General features: G+C 52.2%; 1 protein-coding gene across 1 annotated transcript; it reads right to left on the reverse strand.

Annotated features, from left to right (window-relative positions):
- Positions 1-25,653, reverse strand: WFDC1 (WAP four-disulfide core domain 1). Its single transcript, XM_036104940.2, has 8 exons — positions 25,588-25,653; positions 24,974-25,163; positions 12,613-12,796; positions 8,370-8,453; positions 7,598-7,738; positions 3,403-3,444; positions 1,826-1,896; positions 1-429 (listed from the first exon to the last, which is right to left on the reverse strand). Exons 2-7 carry the CDS (start codon positions 25,127-25,129, stop codon positions 1,838-1,840), a joined length of 666 nt encoding a protein of 221 aa, XP_035960833.1. The 5' UTR covers positions 25,130-25,163; positions 25,588-25,653; the 3' UTR covers positions 1-429; positions 1,826-1,837.
- Positions 25,654-26,075: the final 422 nt, after the last annotated feature.

Raw genomic sequence — 26,075 nt, forward strand, 5'->3', positions numbered from 1 at the left:
TTTCCATTTTGTAAGGAGCAATTTATTTTGAGAACGTCTGGGATAGGTACACGGCTCCCAGAGACAAATCTGGAAGAAATGTGTAGTAAACAAGAGGTTGAACTCTCTCTGAGAAAGGGGCTTCGTACAGCTCACCAAGGCAGTGACCTCCTCCCAAGGTGGGGTCTGTGGGGCCGTCAGGTCAAGTGGGACTGGTCGGTGTGCTGTACCTTCAGGACGATAAGACGGGGACCCGGGGGTGGCAAGGGGCTCCCACAAAGTCACCCAGCCAGTTGCGTCATGCTGGCATTGAGAGCCAGCTGTCTTGCCTCTAAGTAGTTTTGGGGTCATGCTCTGTCAAGCTGGGCATGACCTCCGGGGGTCAAATCCTGTTTTATCCAACTGTTTCCAAGACTTAGCAGAAAACTGGAGGCATGTTCTCACCATTGGCTGGAAGAGAAGCAGAGAAGGAAGGAACGTGAGCCGCTGCTGGGGCAGAACATGAGGTCACAGTCCGCGTCGTCTTCTTCCTTGTCACCCCCCACATACACCAGTAAGATTTCAGTTTCCCTACGACTGAATTCTTAACTTACTTTCAGTCTCTCTGGCTGTCCTCTTGTTTAGTTACTAACACATCCCTCCCCATCATTCCCATTTTATAGATAAGAAAACTGGGACTTGAAGAGTTGAAGTCATTTGCCTAAGGTCACATGTGGTGGGTCAAGAATTTAAGCCCAGTTCGGGCCGGCCGGCTGCTCCCAGACACCACCACAAACTGCCTCTCTCGGCCCGCTCTCCCCCGCCGGCCCCCAGCGCTTCCCCGTGGGAGCTCGCTGTCCTCGGTGGGTCAGACCCACTCCAAGGACCGGTCCTGTCATCAGCAGGTAATAGACACACTGGCACCCATCCCCAAGGACTCAAGACTTTCCCAGAGGGACTTGCACCAGAATATTCTGGAATCTGAAACCCGATGTTTGCCTTTCAAGGACATTCTGAGGAAATCAGCTGCTTTCAAGGGCCTTTGTTTGCCCTGTGCAGACATCTGACTTTCGCAGGGGCGGGCGGGGCATTGGGGTTTTACTGGCAGAGATGCTCCCAGTCCTTGGCATCCACAGGCACGCACCTGGCCCCGGAGAGCGTCTGAGAGCAGGGCCCATGCCTTCCCTGGGATCCCCCTCTGGTGCCAGCCTCACCACCATCATTCTGTTCCTACCCCAGCAGCCTCCCGGTGGCTCCTCGAAGCCAAGATCTCTCCTGCCCCGGGGGCTTTTGCTCTTCCGGCTTCTTCTGCACGGGCACCTGCTCCCCGGGTCTTCCCAAGGCAGCTGCTTCTCCTTGCAGATCTTGGCTCAGATGTGACCTCTGCACAGCCCCTCCCCAACCTGGCTACTCTTCCTCACGCCCCTGTCCGGTTCCTTGACAACACTTACTGCAGGCTGATTTCCTTGTTGACTTACTTAGCCTCCCGGAAGGAGGTAAGCCCCTAGAAGCACGAGTTGGTACTTGAGAGGATCGTGTGACAGAGGGAGAGACAGAGGGATGGACTTCAGGGCACAACGGAGGACTTATCTGCTCTTCACCGAGGCATTAAGACAAGAATGGAAAGGAAAGTTGCAACCCAGTCTAGTGTTTGGATTTAGGTCCACGTGGTATAGAAACTTCCACTTCTGGCTACACACCAAGTTCTCATATTACTTACTTTGATATTGTAAGAGAATTTTAAAATTCTACCCCCAGGTAAAGCCCCAGTCGCCCCTCCCACTGGTCAAGTTGGTGATTAAAGCTCCCAGGACACCCGGCTGTGCAAACCCTCCCCCTGCCATTGGCCACCACTCCTCCCACTTACCGGCCCGCAGACTTATTGAAAGTGCCTCTGGGGCCCTTTCCCAGGCTCCGCCACATTCTTGGAATCACCCTCTGCAAAAAGACCAGGGCTGTGTGAGGGCAGGCATGTCTTCTGCTGCTCAACTGCCCCTGGCTCACCAGCCACTGCCCCAAATGACGTCCAAATACCAGGTGCCCTGGCCCTGTCCCCTCTTCTCCCCCAAAGGAGGTCACCCAATCCCAACCTGCAGCCTCTCCCCTCTCCTCACCACGGCCACACCTCCTCTCCTGTGCGGTGTGGTCCTGCTGGCGTTTCTGGCCCAATCTACTGCCATCCCCGCCTTGCTCACTACACACCAGCAGCAGTGAAGGCCAAGTTGCTTCCAACCTCAGGATTTTCACAGTGGCTATTCCTCTGCCAACTATTTCTTATTCTCTAGGCTGAGCTTAAATGTCCCCTCCTTAGGAAGCCTTCCTTGACATCCAAGTCTTAGGTGTCCTTTTCATAGTGTCCTGTATGTGACCTCAATCACCCTAATCCCTATTATTACTAAATAACTCCTTGGAGGCTATTCATGTCTGTTATTTCCTGCTTGATATTAGCTGCAGGAGGGCAGGGATTGGGTCTGCCATGATCACAAATGTAGCCCCAACTTCTAGCACAAAATAAAGAGTAATGCTTGATAAATATGTGCTGTAAATTCTTAATAAAGATACGATGGATGGAAGAATGGATGGACGGATGGATAGAAGGATGGATGGATGGAGGGATGGATGGAAGGATGGAAAGATGGAAGGAAGAATAGAATATTGGATAGATGGATGAATAGATGGATAGATGGAGAGAAGAATGGATGGATGGATGGGAAGATTGATGGAAGAACGGAATATTGGATGGATGGATGATTGAAGGATGGATGGAAGAATGGATAGATGGAAGACTGGATTGATAGATGGGTGGAAAGATGGATGGAAGAATGGAATATTGGATGAATGGATGGATGGAAGGATGGATAGATGGAAGATTAGAAGGCTGGATCGATGGATCAATGAATGACTGGATAGAAGAATAGTGTCAGCCATATTTTCAATCCCCTGAATGAAAGTAGGAAGGACTTAAGCATATCCAGTCCCAAATTCTAAGATTTAACATAAAGCCATTTTTCTTCCATGAGCCCCTCTTTGGCTCCCACCTCCTCTGCTCACCATCAGGCAACAGGGCTTCTACTTTATTTTCCAATCCTAGTTCTCATTTTATCCCCCATGAGACATCCCTAGGCTGCAGCCTAGAATGGCTCCTGCCCATGTCAGATGCCACCTAGAGGGCTGCTCAGGATGGAGCAGAGGTTTTCACACCAGAAGCATCTTGGCCTCCCGCCACCTCACCCCCAAAGGGCCATCTGATGGCATAAAGGTAACTAGGAAGCGTATGGGCATTTCCCTTCACAGCAGCTTCAGACTGTAGCTCTCAAAACAGTCATCAACAGGAATCAACAGATCAAACAGAATCAACGGGATTCTATTTTTCTTTTTCACCCAAGAAATCCTTACTGTTCCTTTTAGCACCCTCTGCAAAGGAAGAGTGGTTTCTTCTCTTACCTGGGTATTCTTTGTAAAATTTGTGTTGGAGGAACCGCCCATCTGGAAAACACATGAGAGGATTAAACTCCTTCAGTGAGTTCGTACAGCCAAAACCATTTCATAATAACACCAAGGAATTGTTTGTGTTTTCATTCTCCCTCCCGCCCAGGTGCGCACGGAGTCTGCAGAGGCTGTGAGACACGTGATGTCACGGCTGATGGGATGCAGAAGCGGGCGTGAGAATCGAACTCTCTTCTCTTCACGCGCATATTAGAACTGCGAAAATGTAAACCAGTGCCAGTCTTCCATTTTTGTGTGTGTTGGAAAGTATAATTACTTGTAAAAGGAACGTTCTTTCTGTTTAATGCATAATGAGTTGATCATTGCCATTCTTAAATGAATTAACACATAAATATTTTTAATGCCTCGGCTTTAGTTTCTAATATGGTAATTACCCAGAGCCACACAAAGGAGAGCTCTCTGGGGTCCTCAATGTTTTTGGAGTGTAAGGGGGTCCTGAGGCCAAAAAGTTTAGGAACCACCGTCTTAACAGATGAACCGGAAGCAGAATTTGAACGTATTATTCAGCGAGTGTGATTTCAAGCTTTGTAATTCACATGGGCAACACATGGTACTTTTCTGAGTCTGCTCATAGGAGTCTTGAATGTCCTTACTGCGTGTGACCAAGTAAGGAGTAACTATCTCCTTGCGCTGCTTCCCTAATCCTCTCTGGGCCTCAGTTTGCCCACCTGGAAATGGGCATAAAATTAGCACCACGTGGGGTGCCTGGGTGGTTCAGTTGGTTAAGCGCCTGACTCTTGGTTTTGGCTCAGGTCATGATCTCAGGGTCCTGGGATCGAGCCCCATGTTGTTATCATTGGCTCTGTGCTCAGCAGGGAGTCTGCTTGAGATTCTCTCTCTCCCTCTGCCCCTCCCCCTGCTCGTGCTCTCTCTCAAATAAATCTTTAAAAATTAGCACCTCATAAAGTTATTGTGAGGACGAAAATAATTTCATTTAAACCACAGATATGCAAATAATAGGAGGAACTACACGAAACTGCCATTTTTGTATGTGAAAAGTGGTCGACTCTTGGGACCTTGAAACATCTGGAATTACTAAGGATTCCCACTGTTGGTTGTCATCGACCCCACGCCGCCCCCCTCCCCTCGGCCCCCAGCCTATCATGGCGGCGAACGATTTGTGCCTGAGAAGTCTGGCCAGGTCACGCAGAAGTTTCTCTGGGCAACACTGCCAGGGGTGAGCTCACTCCTTCACCACAGCACGTCAGCCTCGTCAACAAAGCACACTTATGCACCGGAAACTCATAGAAGGTTATAGATCAGTTATGTCTAAATTGTAAAGATCACATTTGTGCAATAGCTAGACATTTTGTTTCCTTTTGTGTTGTGGTCATCCTAAAAAGGATCAGGGTGTTTGGGGCCAGCACTGACATTTATAGTATGAGGTGACAGAACCCAGCAGAGCCGATCCACACCCTCGGGTTGATAACTTATCAGCAACTCCGGCCACAACTATTTTCTCAAGCAAATGGCTGGGTTTTTCCAGGCTGGCGTCGATGAAGCATTCCTGTGCCTTCCTTCTCCTCGGGGACCAACGCTGGCGCCACAGGAAGGAGTCAGAGGTCTTTGCGGAGCTGGTCACCCCCCTCACGCCTCCACGTTTACCAAACACGATCACGGGTCATTTTAACAAAATAGATTTCCCTGCTCAAGGCTGCACGATCCTCTGTCCTTCGCATGCAGCATCAGCCATGGCACTCTGTCAGAGGCAAGCCTGCGGGACACGGGACGCTCCGCCTGAGTGACCTCAAACCCACTCAGAGAAATGCACTGACTCCCCGGACCCTGCTCTCCAAAGAGGCAGATTTACTGCCTGTGTCAATGTTCATCTTCCTCTTGGGAAAGACATGCACCCCGCAAATGCTGGGTTCCAAGCTGATGGACTGTAAAACCCGAACAATCCCTGGCACCCTCCAAACGCCGGATCTGGGAGGAGACTGGCGTCCTAAGGGGTGGGCATGAGATCCGCAACTTATTCTCAAATAGTCCCCAAAATAAATATGCAGATTTATACAGAGAGACAGTGGGGACTAGGGAGAGGAAGAGAGAGAATGGTAAAGCAAATGTGACCATATTTTAATAACTGATAGGTCATCGGGGTGGAGGGTTCAAGGTCCTAATTTTGCCTCTTTTCTGAAGTCTGAAATTACTGATTTTTAAAAATTTTTTTAAAGATTTTATTTATTTGACAGAGAGAGAGAGCACACAAGCAGGGGGAGAGGCAGAGGCAGAGGGAGGAGCAGGCTCCCTGCAGAGCAGGGATCCCGACACGGGACTCGATCCCAGGACCCTGGGATCATGATCTGAGCCAAAGGCAGCCGCTTAACCGACTGAGCCACCCAGGCGCCCCTGAAGTCTGAAATTATTTCAAATATGGAGTTTAAAAAGATAAAACTTAAATAAGAGGCTTCTTTGTGCTTAACCTGGGACGAGTGCCCCTGTTCCTCCCCGAGGCTACCGTTCAAGGGAAGTTGTTGGAGATCAAGACATGTCCAAACTCCCATATAATTACCAACAATTGTTGCTCCCTGACAGCCCCTGGGAGCAAGGCTAGGAGGAATTTCGCTTACATTTCCATCTGGAGGGCTCTGATCATTCCTGGGCGGGGAGGGCAGAACACACACACCCACACGTACCCACAGGCCCTCCAGGCCATGGACAGGCTCAGAACTCCCCCTCTGCTCCTTGTTAGCTGTGCACGCTATAGGCAAGTTCCTCTTCCCTAAGACAGATGACAGCATGAAGTAGCCTAACTATTATGAGCCCATTTTACAGGTAAGGAAAATGAAACCCAAAAAGGCTAGGCTATTTGCCATACGCAGCAGTGAGGGGCCAAGGGACCACCAGAGCCCAGGCTGCCTGGCTAGAGAACAGGCTCTTAACCCCAAACAGCAGGTGGAACGTAGGAGAAACCACCAAGATGCCTACTATGGGCAATTTTTTTGAGAGAGAGAGAAACAGAGCTTGAATGGCAGGAGAGGGGCAGAGGGAGAGGGAGAGAGAGAACGTTAAGCAGGCTTCATGCCCAGCACAGAGCCTGATGCAGGGCTCGATCTCACCACCCAGAGATCACGACCTGAGCCTAAATCAAGAGTAGGACGCTTAACCAACTGAGCCACCCAGGTGCCCCCTTTTATGGGCAATTTTTTCAAAGCTCAGCATTCCAGGAACCAGGCTTCTTGAGATAGTAGTAATGTCTCATATCGTGTTACTTGCAGTGATAATGATGCTAACTGCATGGCACGAAGTGTGTCCTTCCTGAAACACTTCCGGGAAATACATTCTCCATTCAGGAAAAGAAATGCTCTGGCAGATCACGTGCCCTGTTGTGTTCTTTGGGCCTCAGTGTTGGCCGAGGGTGCCAGCCCCACTCTCAGGGCTGAGAGATGCTGAAGGGGGGACTGGGCCCCGAGTCTGGGCTCTCAGAGTCCCATGAGCTCAGCTGTGACAAGGCCAATTCACATGTCCCTGAAATTCCAGATTCTTCGCTTGCCATGCATTTCTTCCAAGTCCTGTGGACCTTACACCTTGCCTGAGGCTCGGGGGGCTTTAGTTAGGTATCACCAGCAGTCTGTGCTCTGTGGCCCTGGCTCTCCTTGGGAAAAATCACGCAAACTAAAGCAATGCCATTCACGGCCTTCCCTGATCGATTTGCTGTATACTATTCACCTCCAGGGACAAACATGAATTAAGTCACACTGAATGCTCCTGGCAGAGACCCTGGGAAGTCAAGGGTTCTCAGACAATTTAAAAAATAGATATATAGATGGATATAATATATCTGATGTTTACTGAGCACCTATTATTGCTTGGCTCTGCTCTGAGGGCTTTACACGTATGATTTAAATGAATTCCCATAACAGCACACAGTGGCCCCATTTCATAGATGAGAATACTGAGGCTCAGAGATTTGAAGCAACTGATCCCAGCTAGGAGGTGGCAGGGCTCGAAGACCTGTGTCCCATGCAGGCGACGAGGGGAAGGATGGAAGACTCAAAGGGAGAAGCACGGGAGTAGGAGGACAGGAGGAGCTCTTGGCCAGGTTTGGGGGTGCTGGCGGTTGTCTCTGGGACAGGTGTTCTAGGGAGAGGGGGGCAGGGGCCAGGAGCATGGCTTGGGCGCCCCCACTCACCTGCCTGCCGGCGCTGCTTGACACACTGCCCGCGGTTGGGGATGCCCTCGGCTACGTCCCCAGGGCTCAGGATGTGACACTCGTAGCCCGAGGGGCAGAGGAGGGGTTCCGCCCCATCCTCTGTGGTGCTGCAGGCCTCGGCTGTGGGACAGACACGTGAACCAGAGGGTCTGCCTCCCATCTGCACCCCACCTTCCAGGCTGTGTCTCGGGTCTCACTCACAGCGGCGTGTTCATGCACACACACACATGCACACCTACAATCACACACGTTTGCACGCACGCAGATGCACATTCACACAGCACAAGAACAGCCCCACGGGTGCACGCACAGCCACACACGCTCCCAGAGGCGGTCGTGCCCACGGATGTGTGCAGGGTCACGGCGAGAGCCACGCATACACAAGTGCACACACTCGTACCCTCCAGTTCTCTAGACCCCGGGGCTGCCTGCCTGCTCCCCACCCACCCACAGAAGACCTCATCCTCGGGGAGCAGTGAACCCCTTATTAGGATTTTAGAGATTTGAAAACCAACCCCAATCCCTTCCCTCTCAAGTCGCCATCCCGGCGTGGTGGGGGACGGGGAGGCCCCATTTGCAGGGAGCGTCAAGCCCTATACTGTTCTGGGGATTGTGAGAGCCGGGCCAAGCCCCAGCCTCCACCCTTCTACATATCGAGGTATTTGAGAGCAGACCGCCTGCTGGAGCAGAGGCAGCCTGAGAAGGAGGGACCCTGGCTCAGACGTCAGGTTGGGCTTCACCCTGCAGGTACCTTGCAACACCTCCTCAGGGCCATCCAGAAGCCAGCCGTTGCCACCAAGCCATCGAGGTTTCGGCTGCACTAGCCAATCTAAAACTAACAAAATAATACATGGTTAAATTGAGCCCTCCCCTCGCCCCGGTCAAGCAGCCGAGAAATGCCCCAGTCTCTGGGAGTGGGGGAGCCTACACTTCATGAAGAACACAGAGGCTGCCTGCCATATATTCGCCCTGCCTTTCAGTAACAGAACTTTGAGTTTCCTCTAGGCACTGGGTGGCCAAGCTGGAGACTACATTTCCCAGCTTTCCTTGCAGCTAGGTACGGCCACATGACTGAATTCTAGCCAATGGGATGTGAGCCAAGGTGATGACACAACTTCCTGTCTTGCCCACGCATGGATGCCTGTTTGCTCTCCTCCCTCTGGCTTTCCCTCTTCCTGCAGCTGGGGAGCCGCTTTGATCATGCAGAGCAACAAGATGGAAGGAACCTGGGTACCTGGATGACTGGAGTGGAGCCACATACCCGCCATGAACCACCCGTCTACGCTGGCCTATTAACCAAGAGAGGAGTAAATGCCTGATACGTTGGACCCCTGGCTTCGTGGGTCTTTGCGTCATAGCAGCATAGTCTGCTCTGTGGCCAATATATTTTTAACAAAAAGAGCAACCCACATGGTAGACTGTAAAGCGTTTCAAAATCCCAAAGCAGGGGTGGAGAGCCCAAATGTTTCCAGGGAGCAGGTAGGTAACATATATAAGAAAAGCAGGTCCCATAGGACCATGGCAAACTGGAGACAGACCCTGCCTCAGTGGGTCAGCTGCTGGTCAGCTCTGGCCAGCCATTCCCCATGTTCCTAGAGCTTGTATTTTTTTTTTTTAAACTTTGTAGATTTTTTTTTTTTTTTAAAGATTTTATTTATTTATTTGACAGAGAGAGAGACACAGCGAGAGAGGGAACACAGCAGGGGGAGTGGGAGAGGGAGAAGCAGGCTTCCTGCCGAGCAGGCAGCCCGATGTGGGGCTCGATCCCAGGACCCTGGGATCATGACCTGAGCCGAAGGCAGACGCTTAACAGCTGAGCCACCCAGGCGCCCCTAAACTTTGTAGATATTTTTTAAAATACAAACTCCTGGTTGTATTAAGTGTTGGCAATTTTTAAAAATTTTATGCACTACGGGGCGCCTGGGTGGCTCAGTCAGTTAAGTGTCCGGCTCTTGATTTTGGCTCAGGTCATGATCTCAGGGTGGTGATATCGAGCCCCAGGTCAGGCTCTATGCTGAGTAGGGAGCCTGCTTGGGATTCTTTCTTTCCCTCTCCCTCTGCCCCTGCCCCCCCCCTTAAAAATAGTTTTATGCATTATGTAGATCAAATAAAACTGGTCTGGGATCACATTTATTTATGACCTCTGCTTTTGTTGGACTCCAAAATATGACAAAAATAAAGAGGTTGGTGTGCTGTCTAGCGCTTTTGAAGGTACATAGGTGGATTTTGGTAAAAGTGCTGGTTAGCCTTTTCTTTAAAAGAGCGCAAGATGATTGTAAGACAGTTGCTCACAGCGTGCAAACTGGAACAGAGGAGCAAATGAGCAGTTTGCAGCTTCCAATTGGAGGGATGACGTGAGGAGTTTCTGCAGGCTGATTTCCAGTCTTCTGCTTCTTCCCCCCTCCTTCCTACCACCTTGGACCCCGTGATAGAAAATGTTTTCAGTGTGAGTTTTTACCAAATAGGAAACTATTACTATTTCCTGTTTGTATTCTTTGCCTTGGTCAAAGGCTCCTGGGTAGCGGGAGATGTACATACACAGTTTGCTGCATTTTTAGAAACTGAAACTTGGTCAAGGTCTCCCCTTAGCTTGCAGATGCCTAAAGGCCTGGAGGCTCAGGGTCTCCCCTCTCCGTGCCTCAGTAGAACTTCCTGGGATCACCTGTTAAATGAACCCCCTGCACCCAAGTCCTTATCTCAAGGTCTGCTTTGGAGGGAACCTACCTGAAAATTGCAATGAAGTGTGTAAGCTGCTTACAGCAGGGCCTGGTGCATTTCAGGTCATCTGCTCACATTAGATCAGTGGTTCTCAATTTGGGGTGATTTTGTCCTCACGGAACATACAGCAAAGTCTAGAGATACTTTGGGTTGTCACAGTGTGGGGTGTGGGGACTACTGGCATCTCATGGGGGGAGGTCCAGGGATGCTACTCCACACCCCCACAGTGCCCAGGTCAGCCTCCACCCCACCCCAAACTAGAATTATCCAACCCCAAATGTCCAGGATGCCAAGGGTGAGAAACCCTGTGTTAGATGTTATTATTATAATTGTTACTATGACTAACGAAGAGCTGGACTGCTCTGCCTGGCCAGCAATAGCTAGGCGTTCACCGATTCATTGATTCATTCAATATTCATTGAGTACTTTTCAGGTGCCTAGAGACTAGTTCAGATGGTGGGCATCCAGCAGTGAAAGGGACCAAACTCTGCCTTATGGGGGCTGACCTGCAAGTGGGGAGAATAGTCAATGAACAAATAAAACACAATGTTCTAGATTGTACTATAAAGAGAAATTAAGCAGGGCAAGGAGGGTAAGGAACAACTACAGGAGAGTTTGCCATTTAGAGAGGGAAATCTTCCCTGAAAAAGTGACCACCTCTGGGCAAAGATCTGAAGTCCGTGAGGAAGTGAGCTGTGTGGGTGTTTGGGGAAAGATGTTCCAGGCAGTGAGGGACGCCCATCTATGGGCCCAGATGCAAGAGTAGAACCCCACGTCCCTGCAGTCAGGGCCTAAAGCACTGGACACTTCTCCACAGTCAGGAGACGGGATTGAAATACCAGCTTTGCCTATTGTGTGATCTTGGGCAAGCAACTCTGCTTCTCTGAGCTTCTGTGTCTTTAGCTGTAAAATAGGGCTGGTAACAGTCTCCACACCATAGGGCTGTGTGAGCATTCAATGAGATGATGTAGGGAAAGGCTATTGGGAATGTCATGAACAGCTGTATAGTTTGTGCACTGCTCAAAATCTGCTGGCATAGGTGGCAAGTAAGGCTAGAATCCTTGCTCACTGTCACAGTCCAAAGGAAGGGGCACCTTTTTTGACTTACCCACCCAGAGGGAAGTACCTTTATGTGCTTCCTCCACCAGGAGGGGGTGCCATGTTGTCATTTTTTATAAAGGGCCCTATAGAAGCCTTCCTGGCCCCGCCTAGTCCCTGGCCAAGAGACAGTGCTCAAACGCAAGTAGACTGTAATTACGATCATTATTGAAGGTGTTGACTACCTTGTCACCACTGTGACCTCACCCCAAAGAAAACAAAGTGCAGTCATTCTTGCTTCGGCCTTGGGAGGAGGGGTTGGGCCTGCCTTCTCAAGCGGCCTCCAGCAATTTAGCCCAGGGCCCCTAGAGGCCTCGCCCTGAGAGATGAGGTCCAAGCAGGCTGTTGTCACCTAAAGGCTCAGCCCCAAGCAGAACTGAGAGGGGAGGAGACTTTACTGCCCCCATCCTACCAACTTAGGAGCACCTTTTCTCCACCCCGGGGGATGCATTGCCCACCCTCTCCTCAGTATCCCCACAGGTTCCCTACCCCCCCCCCAAAAAACCCCTCCAGAAGGGATCTAAAACTCCTTCCCTTCAAAGAGAGTCCCTGAGGGCTGTTTCTCCCAAAGAAATTGCCATTAAGATTCAACAGACATCTTCTTGATTATCTGCTCCCTGCCAACACAGCGAGTGTTCAGAGCCCTCCAGGAGCTGCACGGTCTCATTTCAGTCCTGTTTTACAGCTGGGGGCATTTCACGGGGTGGGGGGGTGGGGGGACACCAGCTGGCCAGTGGACTTGAACCCAGGAGCCTGCGCCCCCACTGCCTCTCGGGGGCACACCGCATCCCGACTGCTGAGGTCCCAGGTCTCCACCTCAAATACTCCCGGGGCCAGGATCGCGAGGGAAGTGGGCCTGGTGGGGTCCGGGGGAAACTGGAGGACCCGCTGACATCTAGGGGCACCTGGGGTCCCAGCAGATGGTGGCCCAGGGAATGCGGTCCAGGGTTTCTAAGAAAAGCCGGAGACCTGGATTTTTTTTTTTTTTTTTTTTTAAATAAGAAGTCGCCCCCCTCTTCTCAGGAGGGGGCATCTTCCCCGGAATGGGCCCCTCCCGGGCTGTGCGCGCTCAGGGCGGTGCCAGTTCCGCGGGCCCCTCTGGCACGCAGCGGCCCAGCCCCGTTCTCCGGGGCCCCCCACCCCCGCCCCCCCTCGCCCCGCGGGGCCCGGGCGCCTACCTGGCGGGGGCGGCACGGCCTCCAGGCAGGCGTAGGCACAGCCGTTGTAGCAGCAGCGCCGGTGCCGCGGGCACTCGGAGTCGGCCTGGCAGCGCGCCGCCTGGCAGGCGCCGGGGGGCAGCGAGCGCGGCGGCGGCGGGCAGCGGTCGGCGCGGGGCTGCCGGGGGCCCGCCGCCTCCTCGGCCTGCGGGGAGAGCGCGCGTCAGCGGCGGGGACCGGGGACACGGGGCCGCCCGCCGGCGGGGAGCGCGCGCCCGTCTGCCCCGCGCCCCTGCAGGTGTAGACGTGCACGCCCGGGTCTGCGTGTGCGCGCCTGGACACATGGGCACGCAGCTTTCTCCGGGTATCTCTTACAATCCCTGTGTTTGCGCGGAGCTTGGGCGTTTCCAGATCACAGAGACGATGGATAAAACCACACCACTTGGAGAAAAATCACACACAGGATGCTGAGCGGAAGGAAAAACAGGCCAGCTCAAAAGGGAACACACAGTGTGATTCCATCTATACTTTAAGTTCAAACACAGGCAAAGGTGACGTCTGGTGTGAGAAGTCAGCAGAGTGGTCACCTGGTGGGTGGGGACCAGGAGCGGCACCTCGGGTCTCTGGGGGCCGGCTGGGTTCTGCTTCCTGATCTGGGTCAGCTGGCTACACTGGGTGTGTTCACTTTGTGGGAAGCTGGACACGAGCTTTTCCCACTTTTTGATATTTTTTTCAATAAAAAGTTAAAAATCAGATACAGTACTTAACAAGTAGGAAATATGGGCACATGACCAATAAAATAAGCATTTTAGAGGTGAGGTCGGGGACCTCTGTCACACCAGGCAACTCACACTGGGTCCCTCTGACACCAGACCCCGTCCATGTTGGGGACACCGTTCTGCTTCTGGATTTGAAAGTGGGCTGTGTGGAGGGCAGGTCTTACACACACACACACACACACACACACACACACACACACACACACGAGGTTCATTGGGAGAAAAACACCCTGGCTTGCCCGCCTCCTGGCCCGTGCCTAAAGTGCTCCTGTCATCTAAATCCCTACCTACCCTCTACCCCGCGCCCCTGCAAATGTATCCGTATTTCAAATTCCTGCCCTCCTGTACAAGTAAGTGATGCTCATCTACACACTGGAATCCTGTGCCCTGAGCCCGCTTCTGAAAAATTACCAAGATACAGTGGTGGGTGAGGAATATTAAGGTGCAGAACAGTTTGTATGCTACACACTTAACGATGTTTTAAAGTAAGCATATGCACACTCATGTAATACGTATAGGGTTTGCCTAGAACATTTTTGGAAGGATATCACAAGAATACACGAGACACTGTTATCACAGATTGCCTTTAGAGAGGAGCATTCAGTTCTGAAGCCAAGAAGGATTTCTCTTCATTGCCTACTCATTTGCCCTGCTTCAGTATGATTTTTGCCACGCACACACTCTTTTTTCAATTTAAAGAAGGCAATCAAAAATTTTAAAAACAAGAGAAGTACTTCTGAAGAATTTTTGATGACAGGAAAAACACTTGTGTTAGTTAAAACAAAAAAAGAGCAAGGAACAAAATGGCATATGCCCTCTGACCTCAAGGGAGTAAAGAGAGGGAAGGTCAAAGATGTGTCGACGTCCTCCCCCAGCCCCCCACTACCCTACAGCTGTTAACGGTGGCTGCCAAGTCCATGCGCTGCTCCCAGTGCCCTGTAGGGGGCGTCGGGTCACCGAGGACAAGTACCAGACCAGGTGCATCTTGGAATTTGTGTAAGCACAAGGACCAGCGGGTTTTCAAACTACCTCCCAGGGAGCCCAGTGGGCTTAGAGGGAGGGCAAGAGAGGGAAGAAAGCAGTGACCAAGTGGGGCAGGGGCAGCCTGGGGGGGATGGGGCTCATGGCCCCACCCCAGCTTCTCCCAGAGAATTCATGTTTTCTCCCATAGATATGTCGGTCATTTAATTTGTGAAATGTAAAAACGAACACAAAGCCAAGAATTGGCTTCTAAGGAAACGAAGGCTTCAGGAGATTGGTGGTTCTCCCCCAAAACAAAGGGGAGACCAGAGCCTAGATTTTCAAGCTGGTTCAGCCTTTTCACCACCCCCTGCTCAGACCAGTCCTTGTAATTCCTGTATCATCATGAATAATTTTCAAGCTGCAAGCAGGGGACATAATCCCACACCATTAGCTCTTAGTTCATTTTCTTCAGAATTAACAAAATTGGACTCATGTTGGGGCCCGACCATTTTCATCCTAATCGAATGTGACAGCTATCCCGGCCTCCTCGGGAAGGTGATGAGGCCGGTGTGCATGTGGTCAGGAGGCCCGGTGGGATTTTCCGGCTAGCCTGTTTGTACACGAGGCCTCATTTACAGACCTCACTGGAGCCTGCAGATCAGAAGTGAAACACTGTTTCCCCCCTCAGCCCCCCTCCCCGCGCCTCCCAGTCTGGCTTCCTGGTCCAGGGACATTAGGAGGCCCACGGGGTGGGGAGTGGGGGTGCAGAGAGATTAATTTTAGATGTGGCCTTGCTCTCCTCTCCCAGGAAAATTCAAACGTTCGTCTCCCAGAATTTGGAGAGAACAAAAGAGATAAGCGCCTTAGAAGTCAAATCTCCAGAGTTATTTATGGTGCGGCCCAAACAACAGATGGTCGTGGGTGATAAAGAATTGATTTCACCGAGGGGCCCAGATTAAAGGATTAAATGTTTGGGAAAATATTTCATGTCATGCAAGGTGATGCTCAAAGAGGGTCCTGAAAAAAAGATGTTTCCCGGAGTTCTGAGGAAGATCTAACTTTTATCAGAGAGATAAATAGATCACCCTCCCACACCACCCCATGGTGTCCCAGCCCGGGGAGGACAAAGGGTTAAAGGTCAGATGGAGCTGGCTGGCCCCCCCACCCCCAGCCCCTCCACTTCCTAGACTCACCCCCTCCCTTGCTCATTCCCGGTTCGGCCGTCTTGGCCTCTCTGAGGTCCCTGGAACAGTCCCACCTCTGGGCCTTTGCACGGGCTGTGTCTCCTGCCAGAGACACCAGCCTGGCTCTGACCTCACTTCGCCCAGGTCTCTACTAACACGTGCCCTCCCCCTGCACTGCCCGTTCCCCTCCACCTGAGTTTTGTTCCCACCTGTGACCCTGGGGATGACGTTGTTGAAGACGAGGCCGCCGCTTGCTGGTGGTTCCCCAGGCCTCCCTCTAAGGGCTTCTGTGTCGGAATGATCAATCCGTATGCACAGCGGCCCTGTGTGGTAGGCGCTCCTGTCCGGGTGGCCTTCACTCACTGGGAGCCGTCCCTTTGTATCGGATCCATGTGGCACCTCTTACCTAGCATCGGCACCCTCCTCTGGTCACGTGAGGCCAGCACGGGTAGGTCCTATTTACTATCCACACTGAGGGTGAGGCCCCTGAGGCCCAGAGAATGAAAGGTCTGCCCAAGGCCATAGGCTGAGAAGGGTCATGAGCCTAAGGATTCCATTCCTCTGTCCCGAAGCCCAAGTAATGGATCCCAAATATAAATCTAGAATCAGTGGCCTTGATTTCTGAAGTTTGCTCAGACCCCTTACTCCTCCTGGCCCTTCCACACACTGTTCCCTCCCCTCGCCAACTTTCCCCAGCTGAAGCCTCCTCCTCCTTTGGAGCAAGAACTTAGGAGCTGCATCTGATGTTCGAAAAGTACCCAGATGGATGGGGCTAAGCCCGTGGCTCATAAACAGTTCAGCAGGGATCTAACTCAGGCTTAGGAACTAGACAAGTCTGCGCTTGTTTGGAGTTTTTTGTTTTTGTTTTTAATTTATTTAAATTCAATTTAGTTAACATATACTGTATTGTTAGTTTCAGAGGTAGAGTGCAGTGATTCATCAGTTGCATACAACCCCAGAGCTCATTCCATCATGTGCCCTCCTTACTGCCCATCACCCAGTTACCGCATCCCCCCAGCCACCTCCTCTCCAGCAAACCTCAGTTTCCTGGAGTTAAGAGTCTCACGGTTTGCCTCCCTCTCTGTTTTTGTCTTATTTTATTTTCCTTCCCTTCCCTTATGTTCATCTATTTTGTTTCTGAAATTCCACATGAGTGAAATCATATGGTATTTGTCTTTCTCTGACTTTTTTCACTTAGCGTAATACCCTCTAGTTCCATCCACGTCCTTGCAAATGGCAAGATTTCATTTTTTGATGGCTGAGTAGTATTCCATTGTATATATATACCACATCTTCTTTATCCATTCATCTGTCGATGGACATCTGGGCTCTTTCCATAGTTTGGCTATTGTGGACATTGCTGCTATAAACACTGGGGTGCAGGTGCCCCTTCGAATCACTATGTTTGTATCTTTGGATAAATACCTAGCAGTGCAACTCCTGGGTCGAAGGGTAGCTCAATTTTTAACTTTTTGAGGAACCTCCATACTGTTTTGCAGAGTGGCTGCACCAGCTTGCATTCCCACCAACAGTGTAGGAGGGTTCCCCTTTCTCCGCATCCCCACCAACGTCTGTCGTTTCCTGACTTGTTATTTTGAGCCATTCTGACCGGCGTGAGGTGGTCTCTCATACAAGTCTGGGATCAGGAAAACCACTGATTTATCTGAGCCTCGGTTTCCCTCATCTGCAAAATGGGCACGAAAGTCACACCTGCGGCACGCGTTTGTGGTGGGAGCCCATGAGCTCGAACCTGTGCCACCGGCAACACCAACCTGTTGGAATTAGGCTTACTTTTCTTATTGTCGACTTGGCAGCCTTGGAAGCCTCCTGCGCCACAGCCAGGGGTCTGTCCGCTCAGGGTAGCTTTGGTCTTTCACCTCCCCAGGTCTTCCTCTCTTCCTGCCTCCTTCCTGCCCTCCAACACTCACAGGATGGTTTAGGTCTGAGGCTGAGGCAGATGCTAAAGAAACCTGAGAGCTTGTCCCTGCCCCCCGAGGAGTCTGGACCTAGCTGCGAACTGAAGACACCCCTCCAGGAGATGCTCAAGCAACAACGCCATGTGGCACTTGGCAGCCTCGTCGTGTCTTTGTCAGACGAGGGCAAACAACCGGCAGAATTCCTAAAAGGAAGGGAGCATGTGGGAACAGCCTTGCCCAGCGCCGGGGATGCCCTGAAGTAGCGTCCACCCCCACTCTGTAGTTACGATCACCGTCCCCATTGTACAGGTGGGGGAACTGAGGCACACAGTCACCACCCCGGAAGGTGTGGCCAGGCCCGGAACCTGGGCGTCTGATCCATAATAACAGCAGGGTAGGCAGCATTTACGAAGCTCCTACTGTGCGCCAACGCTGAGCTGAGCTAGGTGTTCACATACTAAATCTCACTGAATCCTCACACAAGCCTCCAAGGCTGCTTCTGTTATTAACACACTTGACAGATGAGGAAATGGAGGCACAGAAACATGACGGTCACTTGCCCCAGGCCACCCAGCTGGTGAGCAGCAGAGACAGGAGTCACACCTGGGTCTGTCCTGCGCTGGGAGTCTGGACCTGAGGAGCAGCTTCCCACCCTTGCCTGTGAGTCCCCTCCTGCTTGGTCAGCTCGGGGGGGCCCCCCACATACGCCCCCACCACCTGCCCGCCCGTGGGCCAGCCCCAGCTCAGGACGCAGTCATAGAACCACCTCCCCCAGGTACACATTCTAGAAAGAACTCATCCTAGCCCTCATCCTCTGCAACCCCGTCACACCTGCCCTCCCTGGCCACTCAGCGGAAAATAAAATAATGGCATGTCAAGTCCCCCGGACAAACGAGGGGGCTCAGCCCAGACTGACAACATCCTTCATGAAAATCCCAGGGCAACCTGTGATTTCCATCTCTTATTTTCATTCCCGCTAAGGGAGGGTATCGCAAGTCCATGTCCAAACAGCTGCTGTCCAAACACATTTACGGTACAGTGTAGACAGTAAGTTTCCAGTTCTGTATGCCTTACCTGGATAAAAATGACTCCCTTAAGGTTTCCCACCGGGTGGCTATGTTTTTTTCACCCCTCAGGGAGATCGTTCTGGAGGCCTCTGTGGGTCTGCATTGCCATTCTGCTGCTGATACCCTCAGGAAGCACGTTAAGGAGACACCAGGTGTGGACTCTTTCAGTGGAAAGCCCAATTCTTCAAGTTCAAGTCTGGCTTCTACTGAGGCAAACAGCCTGGTGTCCAACCAAAGGAGGCTGGATAAAGGAATAATTGCCCATCTGTACCGTGGAACGCCACAGAAGCCTTTAAAAAGAGGACACAGAGCTACCGGATCAACATAAGGAACAATATATCAACATATACTGTTCAGTGAAAAACACAAGGTAGAAAACAGTACCAATAAACCAGACACAAATTCCAGAGAGTGGAGGATTGCGTTTACACGAAGTGTCCAGAACAGACAAATCCACAGAGACAGAGAACAGACTTGCAGCTGCCAGAGGCTGGGGGAGAGGGGAAGGGGAACCCCTATTAGTGGAGACCGGGCTTCCTTTCGGGGTGATGGAAATGCTTTGGCACTAGATAGAGGTGGTGGTCGCACAACATCGTGAATGTGCTCCATGTCACAGAATTGTACACTTTAAGATGGTTAATTTTACATTATGTGAATTTCATCCCAATAAAAATTTTTTTCAACAGTAGGAATAAATACCATTAAGGAAAAAATGTGTGAGTCTGTTTCCTGGAAAAGTCTAGGCACACACACGCCAAAATGTCAACAGAGCTTATGTCTTGGAGGAAGAATTTAGATTCTTCTTACGTGGTTATAACTTTCTGTATTGTCTGACTTTCTTTTACAGTAAACATTATTTTTATAACAAGGAAACAATTTTGCACCACTTCCATTTAAGGAGAAAGAATCCAATCTCCAAAGCTGCCCCAATTTACCCGTATCCCTCCCTCTGTGCTCTCCACCCCCTTCATTCCGCGTGCAAGAGCTTTACCCTTCTTTGGAATGTTCCAGTGACTTGGCGGCCAGACCAATAAAAGTGCACCCCCGGACTGATGTGCTTGGTGCCGGAAGAAAGCCAATTTTCCTCTAAGCATTACTCGCTCTTCCTCTGGAATTTGGACGTCAAAGTTCTAAAAATATGTCTCTCCTTGGAACAGAGGCTTCGAGTTCAGTGTGCCTTGATGAATGCCATTTCCTGACGCCCTGGGACCTCAGCGCTGGGCTCAGGGAGCGGAACTGGGTGCACCGCTAAGGGGACTTCCTCAGGGAGGTACTCAAAAACCCGGATCTCACGCCAGGGATGACCCCATCGCAGTGCATGACCAGAGCAAGCCAGCGTCTACGCGCCCTGCTGTGCACAGGAAGTCTTCTGGAACTTTCCGTCCCCTCCTATCCTGTTCTGGGAGGTTTTAGCGTAATTTATTCCTTCACTTCGTGGTACATTCATAGTTCCCAGGCCGAGGCACTGGGAATGCTAGGCACTGGGCTAGCTCCGAGGGCAGCTGAGCTGGACCAGAAGATGTCCCTGCCCTCACATGGCTCAGTTCCAGGACGAGTGACCGACCCCAAACCAGACCTCACACAGATAAAGCAAATAAATTGCTTTTTTTTTTTGGTTTGTTTCTTTTGGTCATCTGCAGAAGTAGTTAATGAAAAACTAAAGCCACAGTAAAAAAAAAAAAAAAATAATCATGCAGATAATAGTAATGGAGCTAAATGCTATGAAGAGGTCGGGACAATATGCAAACGTGTAAGGGAACGGCCTTCTGAGAAGAGCGTGAAGCTAAGACCAATTATGACCAGTGTGGGTGCCTGGAGCAAGCACTGGGAACGCTTGCCTGGCATGCTGGGGACAGCGGGGACAGGGTCCAGGGCCCTGGCCACATGGATCCCGTGGACCTTCAGAATCCCTAAGATGTTGTACCTTGGGTTTCCAATGTACCCTTTCTTTAGAATGAATGTGGTAAAACAGATGTAATATAAAATTTGGCATTTTAACCATTTTTAAGTGTACAATTCAGTGGCATTAATTCACAATATTGGGCAACATTCACTATATTGTAAGACATTGATGTTTACATCACCCGAACAGAGATCCTGTTCTCATCAAGCAGTTCCTCCTCATTCCCTGCCCCTGGCCCCTATAGCACCCCTAGTCTACCGTCTCTATGGATTTGCCTCTTCTGGACGTTTCGTAGAGATGGATCATACGGCATGTGGCCTTCTGTGACTGGCTTCTTTCACTCAGCATGTTTCCAGGGCTCATCCATCCTGTCGCAGGTGTTAATACTTCATTCCCATTTTCATGGCTGGATAATATTCCACCGCGTGGAGAGGTCATATTTCGTTTCCTCATTTGGAGCTTCTGGACCTTCGGGCTGTTTCCAGCTTTGGCTGTCTTGACTAGTGCTGCTCGAACACTTTCCCTCTGCTCGCCTGCCTGACTCCCTCTTGCACGCACACTCCCAGATCATAACCACACACGGCCTGGATGCTTCTTCCCTTGCTCATTTCCACCTGGGATTAATTTCAGGACTGGAACCTCAGTTGCGGGAGCCGGGTCCAGAGAGGAGAAAGTGATTTGCCCAAGGTCACCCCCAAAATCACACTATCCAGTTACTCTTTCTTCTTTCCTTCCATCTACCCACTCACCCAGGCCGCCAGCTCACCCCTCCCCCACCCCATTCTTAAAATGTTTCTGCATGCCTGTGCTGTGCTAGGCTCTGTGCTAGACACTAGGCCATGGCCAAGCCTACAGTGGGGTTGTCTCACCTCCGCAGGCCTCGTCCCCTCCCCCGCCCCAGGGAGGAGCCACGGGGCCTTGGCCAGGAACAACCCAGGGCCCAGGTGTGGCCCCTGCACCCCTAGGTGGAGGCATCCTAGAGGTCCTGTTGATGGGGTCCCGCAGGGGAGTGATCTCACATCTTTCAAGGAGCAAGGGAAGTCCCCAGCCAGGACACTCCTCCCCAGGGCCTCCATTTCCTCATCCGGAAATGTCCATCATCGGGGTGCTAGTTGTAAGCCGCAGCAGCCGACTATGGTGGTGCCCAGAAGCAGGCTGTAGGAGTATCCCAGGGCTGCTCTAACAAAGTACCACGGTGTAACCCCCCCACCGGAGAGATACGGTCTTCCAACGACTCTTGCTAACTGAGCAAAAAATAAGAGATGCGATAGAAGGTTCTGGAGCTCCCAGAAGTAACAAGGGGAAGGAGACCAGCTTGGGGAGACTGAGGAAGCCGGGTCGCAGGGCAGGGGTTGGTGGCCGGCTCCTTTGGGGCCCAGAGTTGCCCGCGCACGCGAAGGGGTCCTGGTGGGGCAGCACGCCTCACAAAGCATCCTGCTGCTGCAGTCCCTCAAGGCCCCCTCTGCTGGGCAGGCCCTCTGGGGCAGGGTGCAAACTGCCCAGCCGTTTCTAGCTGAGGGGATAAAGCAGACTCAGCCACAGTGACACGCTGCTGTGTCTCGAAGTCCTCGGGCAGTGAGACGGACGCAGGGTTCAGGAAGAGCCCGGGGCTGGACGACCAGCCTCGCTGTCCCCCTGTGCTGAGAGCGCCCCCCGTGAGTGCGGGTGGGGGGCCAGGAGCAGGGCGGGGCCGTGCAGCAGCCCCTCCGTGCATGGGGCTTCAGCACACAGACAGACAGACACTAATAACCACGAGAGCAGACAGAATGGTAAGAAGTAGCACAACCACGAGCAGGTGATACAGTTCTAATAAGGAGCACCTACTTCCTTTTTAATATAAATTATATAATGATAAGCTCACAGGATTTAATTTTAATAAGGGCACTGTTGAACTCTCCAGAGTGGGTACGAGCTGGCTTCAGCACACAGCCGGACACCTGCCCCACAGCCCTCCAGGGGCCACGGCCAAGGCTGCAGACCTGCCTCAGTCTGGGGTGGGGGCGGTGGGTGCTGCATGCGAAAGTCATGCTTCTGAGTGGGGGGGAGCTGTTTCCTATATTCCTAATTTCCCTGTTGGACATTTGCAAGGGCCCTGCAGGTCATCTGGTCCTCTGCCTTCATTTTGCAGGTAATGACCAGAGAGGGGCAGTGAGTGGCCCAAGGCTGCACAGCTCATTAGAGATGTCACGGAGCTGAATCCCTGGGCCTGGTGCCCACAAGTCAACAGCCTGTTTCCTTCCCCAGGTGCTTTTTCTGAGGCCGGTTTTTGGCACAAACCTCTCCTGTGTCCAAGCACTGGGGAGGGGCGCTGGTGTCTGCTGATAACCGGGGAGAGCTCCAATCCGGGGAGGGGCAAACATGAAGCACTTGTGTTCTGGCAAATGGTGGCTAGAAGCAGTGTGGTTTCTGAAGCCCACCTCCCCGGCCCCCATGCACATTGTCCCCAACCGCCCCACCTCCCCATTCCTCCTAGACAGATGCCACAGCATCTGCTTCTATGACATGCTGGGACAAAGCAGGGATCAGACCAGATGAGGTATTGAAAATCCCTTTGTGGTCCTAGAACCAAAGTGCTAACTACCCTGGAGGACTAAATAGTCCTGTCGGGCCAGCAAAGAGCATGGGGGTGTCAAACCCGAGAAGGGTCTCTCTCCCTCCTTGCACAAAGAAACCCTCTCCTGTAGTGAGGACTGCCCTCTCAGGGGCTCCCAGATGCACTGTTTTTGCCTCAGTACCTCTGCCCACATTGAATCTTCTTCCAGGAATGTCCTTCCTCCTCCTAATTCTTAAAAGTTCTTCAACATCTGGCCAGGGTCTCACCGCCTCCAGGAAGCCTTCTGTGATTACACTGCCCCATACAAGCTCTCCCTTCTCCAAACAACTACCATCATTTCACTTGCTACCACTCCCAGCGGCTGCCTGCCTGACCTGCAGAATGTGAGCCTAGGGGGCTAAGATTAGTCTCAATACAGTTTCATGCATGTTACCACGGCAGCAGTCATTAAACATTCCCCTTTCCCACTTATCTGGCAAACTCCTATTCATCCTGCAAAGCCCAATGCTGAATGCCCCCCAACCCTGGAAAACCCTCCCTGACTCTTGCATAAATGCCTGGAGTTCACTTGCCGGCTCCAAAATCCTGAAAGCCCAAGGGGAGAAGGCCAATGGGGCCGTTGGTATTTTTGAGGGGTTTTTGGTCTCCCGACACTTGCAATGCCTCAGAGGCAAGCAGAGCAATCCCCGAATGCAGCTCAAAGTTGGCTCAGGTCAGTCCCCATTCCCAGGCACCAAATTCTGGTCCAGGAATCTATTGCTGTTAAACAAACCGTCCCGAGCTGAACCCATTCTTCTGTGCTTCCAATGCATTTGCCCATACTTTACTCACATGAATGTACTGAGCACCAAGCTAACGGCAGGCACCTGGCATGGCACCAGGAACCCTGCACTGAATGAGACAAAATCAGGCCTCACCCTGAGGAGCCTACATTCCACCTGCGGAGGCAAGCACTAGCCAATCTCAGGATGATTTAATGAAGTCACCAAGATGCTCTGAGCACTTGCTAGGTGTTAAGTGCTTCATGCATCGTGAGTCATTTCACCCTAAGAGCACCAGAGTCCATTCCTTGAACCCTCCATGCCTCTGTGCTCCCTGTGCGGGAGGGGAGGACGCTAAAATTACGCCCTCCCTCCCCCGCTCTCTCTCCTAGTCCCCTCCCTGCTTTAGTCCTCTCCTTGGCACTTGTCACCAAACACACTATGTTTTCCTTATTCCTTACTCACTCTCTGCCTCTCTCACTAAATCACGAATTCCCCGCAGCAGGAGGGATCTGCGCTCCGTGTGCCCACAGCCTAGGACGGTGCCTGGTCAACAGCGGTGATCAAATACATTTGTCAAAGGGAATGCATTGCTCTTTCTTTTTCAGATGAGATCACTGGTGCTCAGAGATGTCAAGCACCTCACCCAAAGTCACACAGCTGGTGAGCAGCAGAGGCTGGGTGCAAACCCAGACACCTGCCTCTAAGGTGCATGCTTCTTGCCACTCGCTACACTGCGCCGTCCCTTCATACCACCACCACGTGTCACCCGACTGCCTTCTCCACTCGACTATGTCACCCCCGAGGGTGGGAGCTGGTATCTCCATCTCGTCCCCACAGGACCGCACACAGTGCCTGGCCTGGAGCAGTTTCCACCGTTTACTGAATGAGTAAATAACCTCATAAATGTCTAATTATATTTCATAAACATTTGGTTATTGATTGTTGAGACAAAACACTCAGTTTCAAGTCCCTGGAGTCTTAAATCGGGTGCTGTCAGGAGAAAGTCTATTTGGTAGGCGAAAGCATGTCCCAATCCCCCTGCACATTTTTGGTGCACCCTTTGCTTGTCTACTTAGAGACAAGGAGCCTTCTGAGGGCGGTGAGTTCATCTGCCAACCCCCCCCCCCCCGCCCCCGGCACAGTCCCATAAAGACGCTGCCCTGCCTGAGTTTGGGGGGAGCACCTGCAGAACATACAGCATCTGGGGGTCGCCTAGCCAGCCCCTCCCCGCCTCTCCCTCCCGGGCACTTACGCGGGACTTCTCGGCCAGCCTAGTGTACAATGCCCGTCTCCAGAGATCCTTGGCAGAGACAGCTTCAAGGAGAAGCAGCAGGAAGCACAGAGCCCAGATGACCTTCCTTCTGCCGCTGCCCATCCCGCGGCTGGAAAAAGGCATTTCCTCCCACATGTTCAGGGAAGAGGGCCCTCTGGCCGGGTGGGTCCTGTAAGTGGGGAGCCAAAGTGTGCACGGTCCGCCGGACTCTTAGCTCCACTCAGCCGGGTCGCTGGGATCATGTGTCAGCGCCCAGCACGTGCCCCCACCCCTACCCCACCCCCGATGGTGGCCGGCCCGCCCGGTTATTTTTAGCTGGCCCCTATAACATCTGGCCCCAGAGGCTCCACCATAGACGTCTGCAGCCCAGGCAGTTCAGATGGTGGAGGCAAAAGGAGGGGGCACCGGGCTGGCTTGGAGACGTGGCCGGGAGTGGCCCTGTCCCACTGGGATAATGAGCACTTCCTGGCAGGCTGGGGCGGTCTCTCCTCCCCGAGGAGGTGTGCTGGCTGCGGGGCTTGGCGGGGGCCGGGTGGGGGCGGGCACGCAGGGGAACCAGCCCAGCAGGGTGGGTGGGGGCTCGCGGCTTCTACCTCGTCCAAGTTTTGAGCTGAGCTCACAAACCGTCTGCCCGTAGAAGCTTCTTCGGGAGACCGGTGCTGGATGGGGACTGGCTGAGCACGTGGCCGTGGGAAGAAGACTCACCCCCTTGAACCCTGCTGTCCTCCTCCCTCGTGTGTGCGTGCCCACAGTTACGTCGTGTGTTCCTAGGGAGAGTTCAGTGACGTTTTGACTGTGACCTGGGTCACACGCATCGTGAGTGTGTTGTGTCGGCCTGTGTGTGTTCTGTACACATACATAAAGTGCTATGCTCAGTATCTAATATTCTGCCGCCTGCTCGAAGCAACCCCTACTGTGATGCCCATTTCACAGATGGGGAAACAGAGGTACAAATCTACAAATACTTGCCTGAGGTCAGGCAGCAGGTAGCCGAGTTGGGGCTCGGCCCCAGGCCCGTCTGACCACTGTGACCTACCGTCAGGAAAGCAAAAGGGACCCGGGCCCCAGACTTAGCCACGCC

This window comes from Halichoerus grypus, chromosome 15 (genome assembly GCF_964656455.1).
Source record: "Halichoerus grypus chromosome 15, mHalGry1.hap1.1, whole genome shotgun sequence".
Taxonomy (NCBI): Eukaryota; Metazoa; Chordata; class Mammalia; order Carnivora; family Phocidae; genus Halichoerus; species Halichoerus grypus.

Coding starts and splice junctions, on each gene's coding strand:
- WFDC1 (XM_036104940.2), bottom strand. CDS start 25,129: ATGTGGGAGGAAATGCCTTTTTCCAGCCGCGGGATGGGCAGCGGCAGA. Junction 7,739..8,369: donor CCCTGAGGAGGTGTTGCAAG/GTACCTGCAGGG, acceptor TCTGTCCCACAG/CCGAGGCCTGCAGCACCACA. Junction 3,445..7,597: donor CAAGCAGCGCCGGCAGGCAG/GTGAGTGGGGGC, acceptor TGTGTTTTCCAG/ATGGGCGGTTCCTCCAACAC.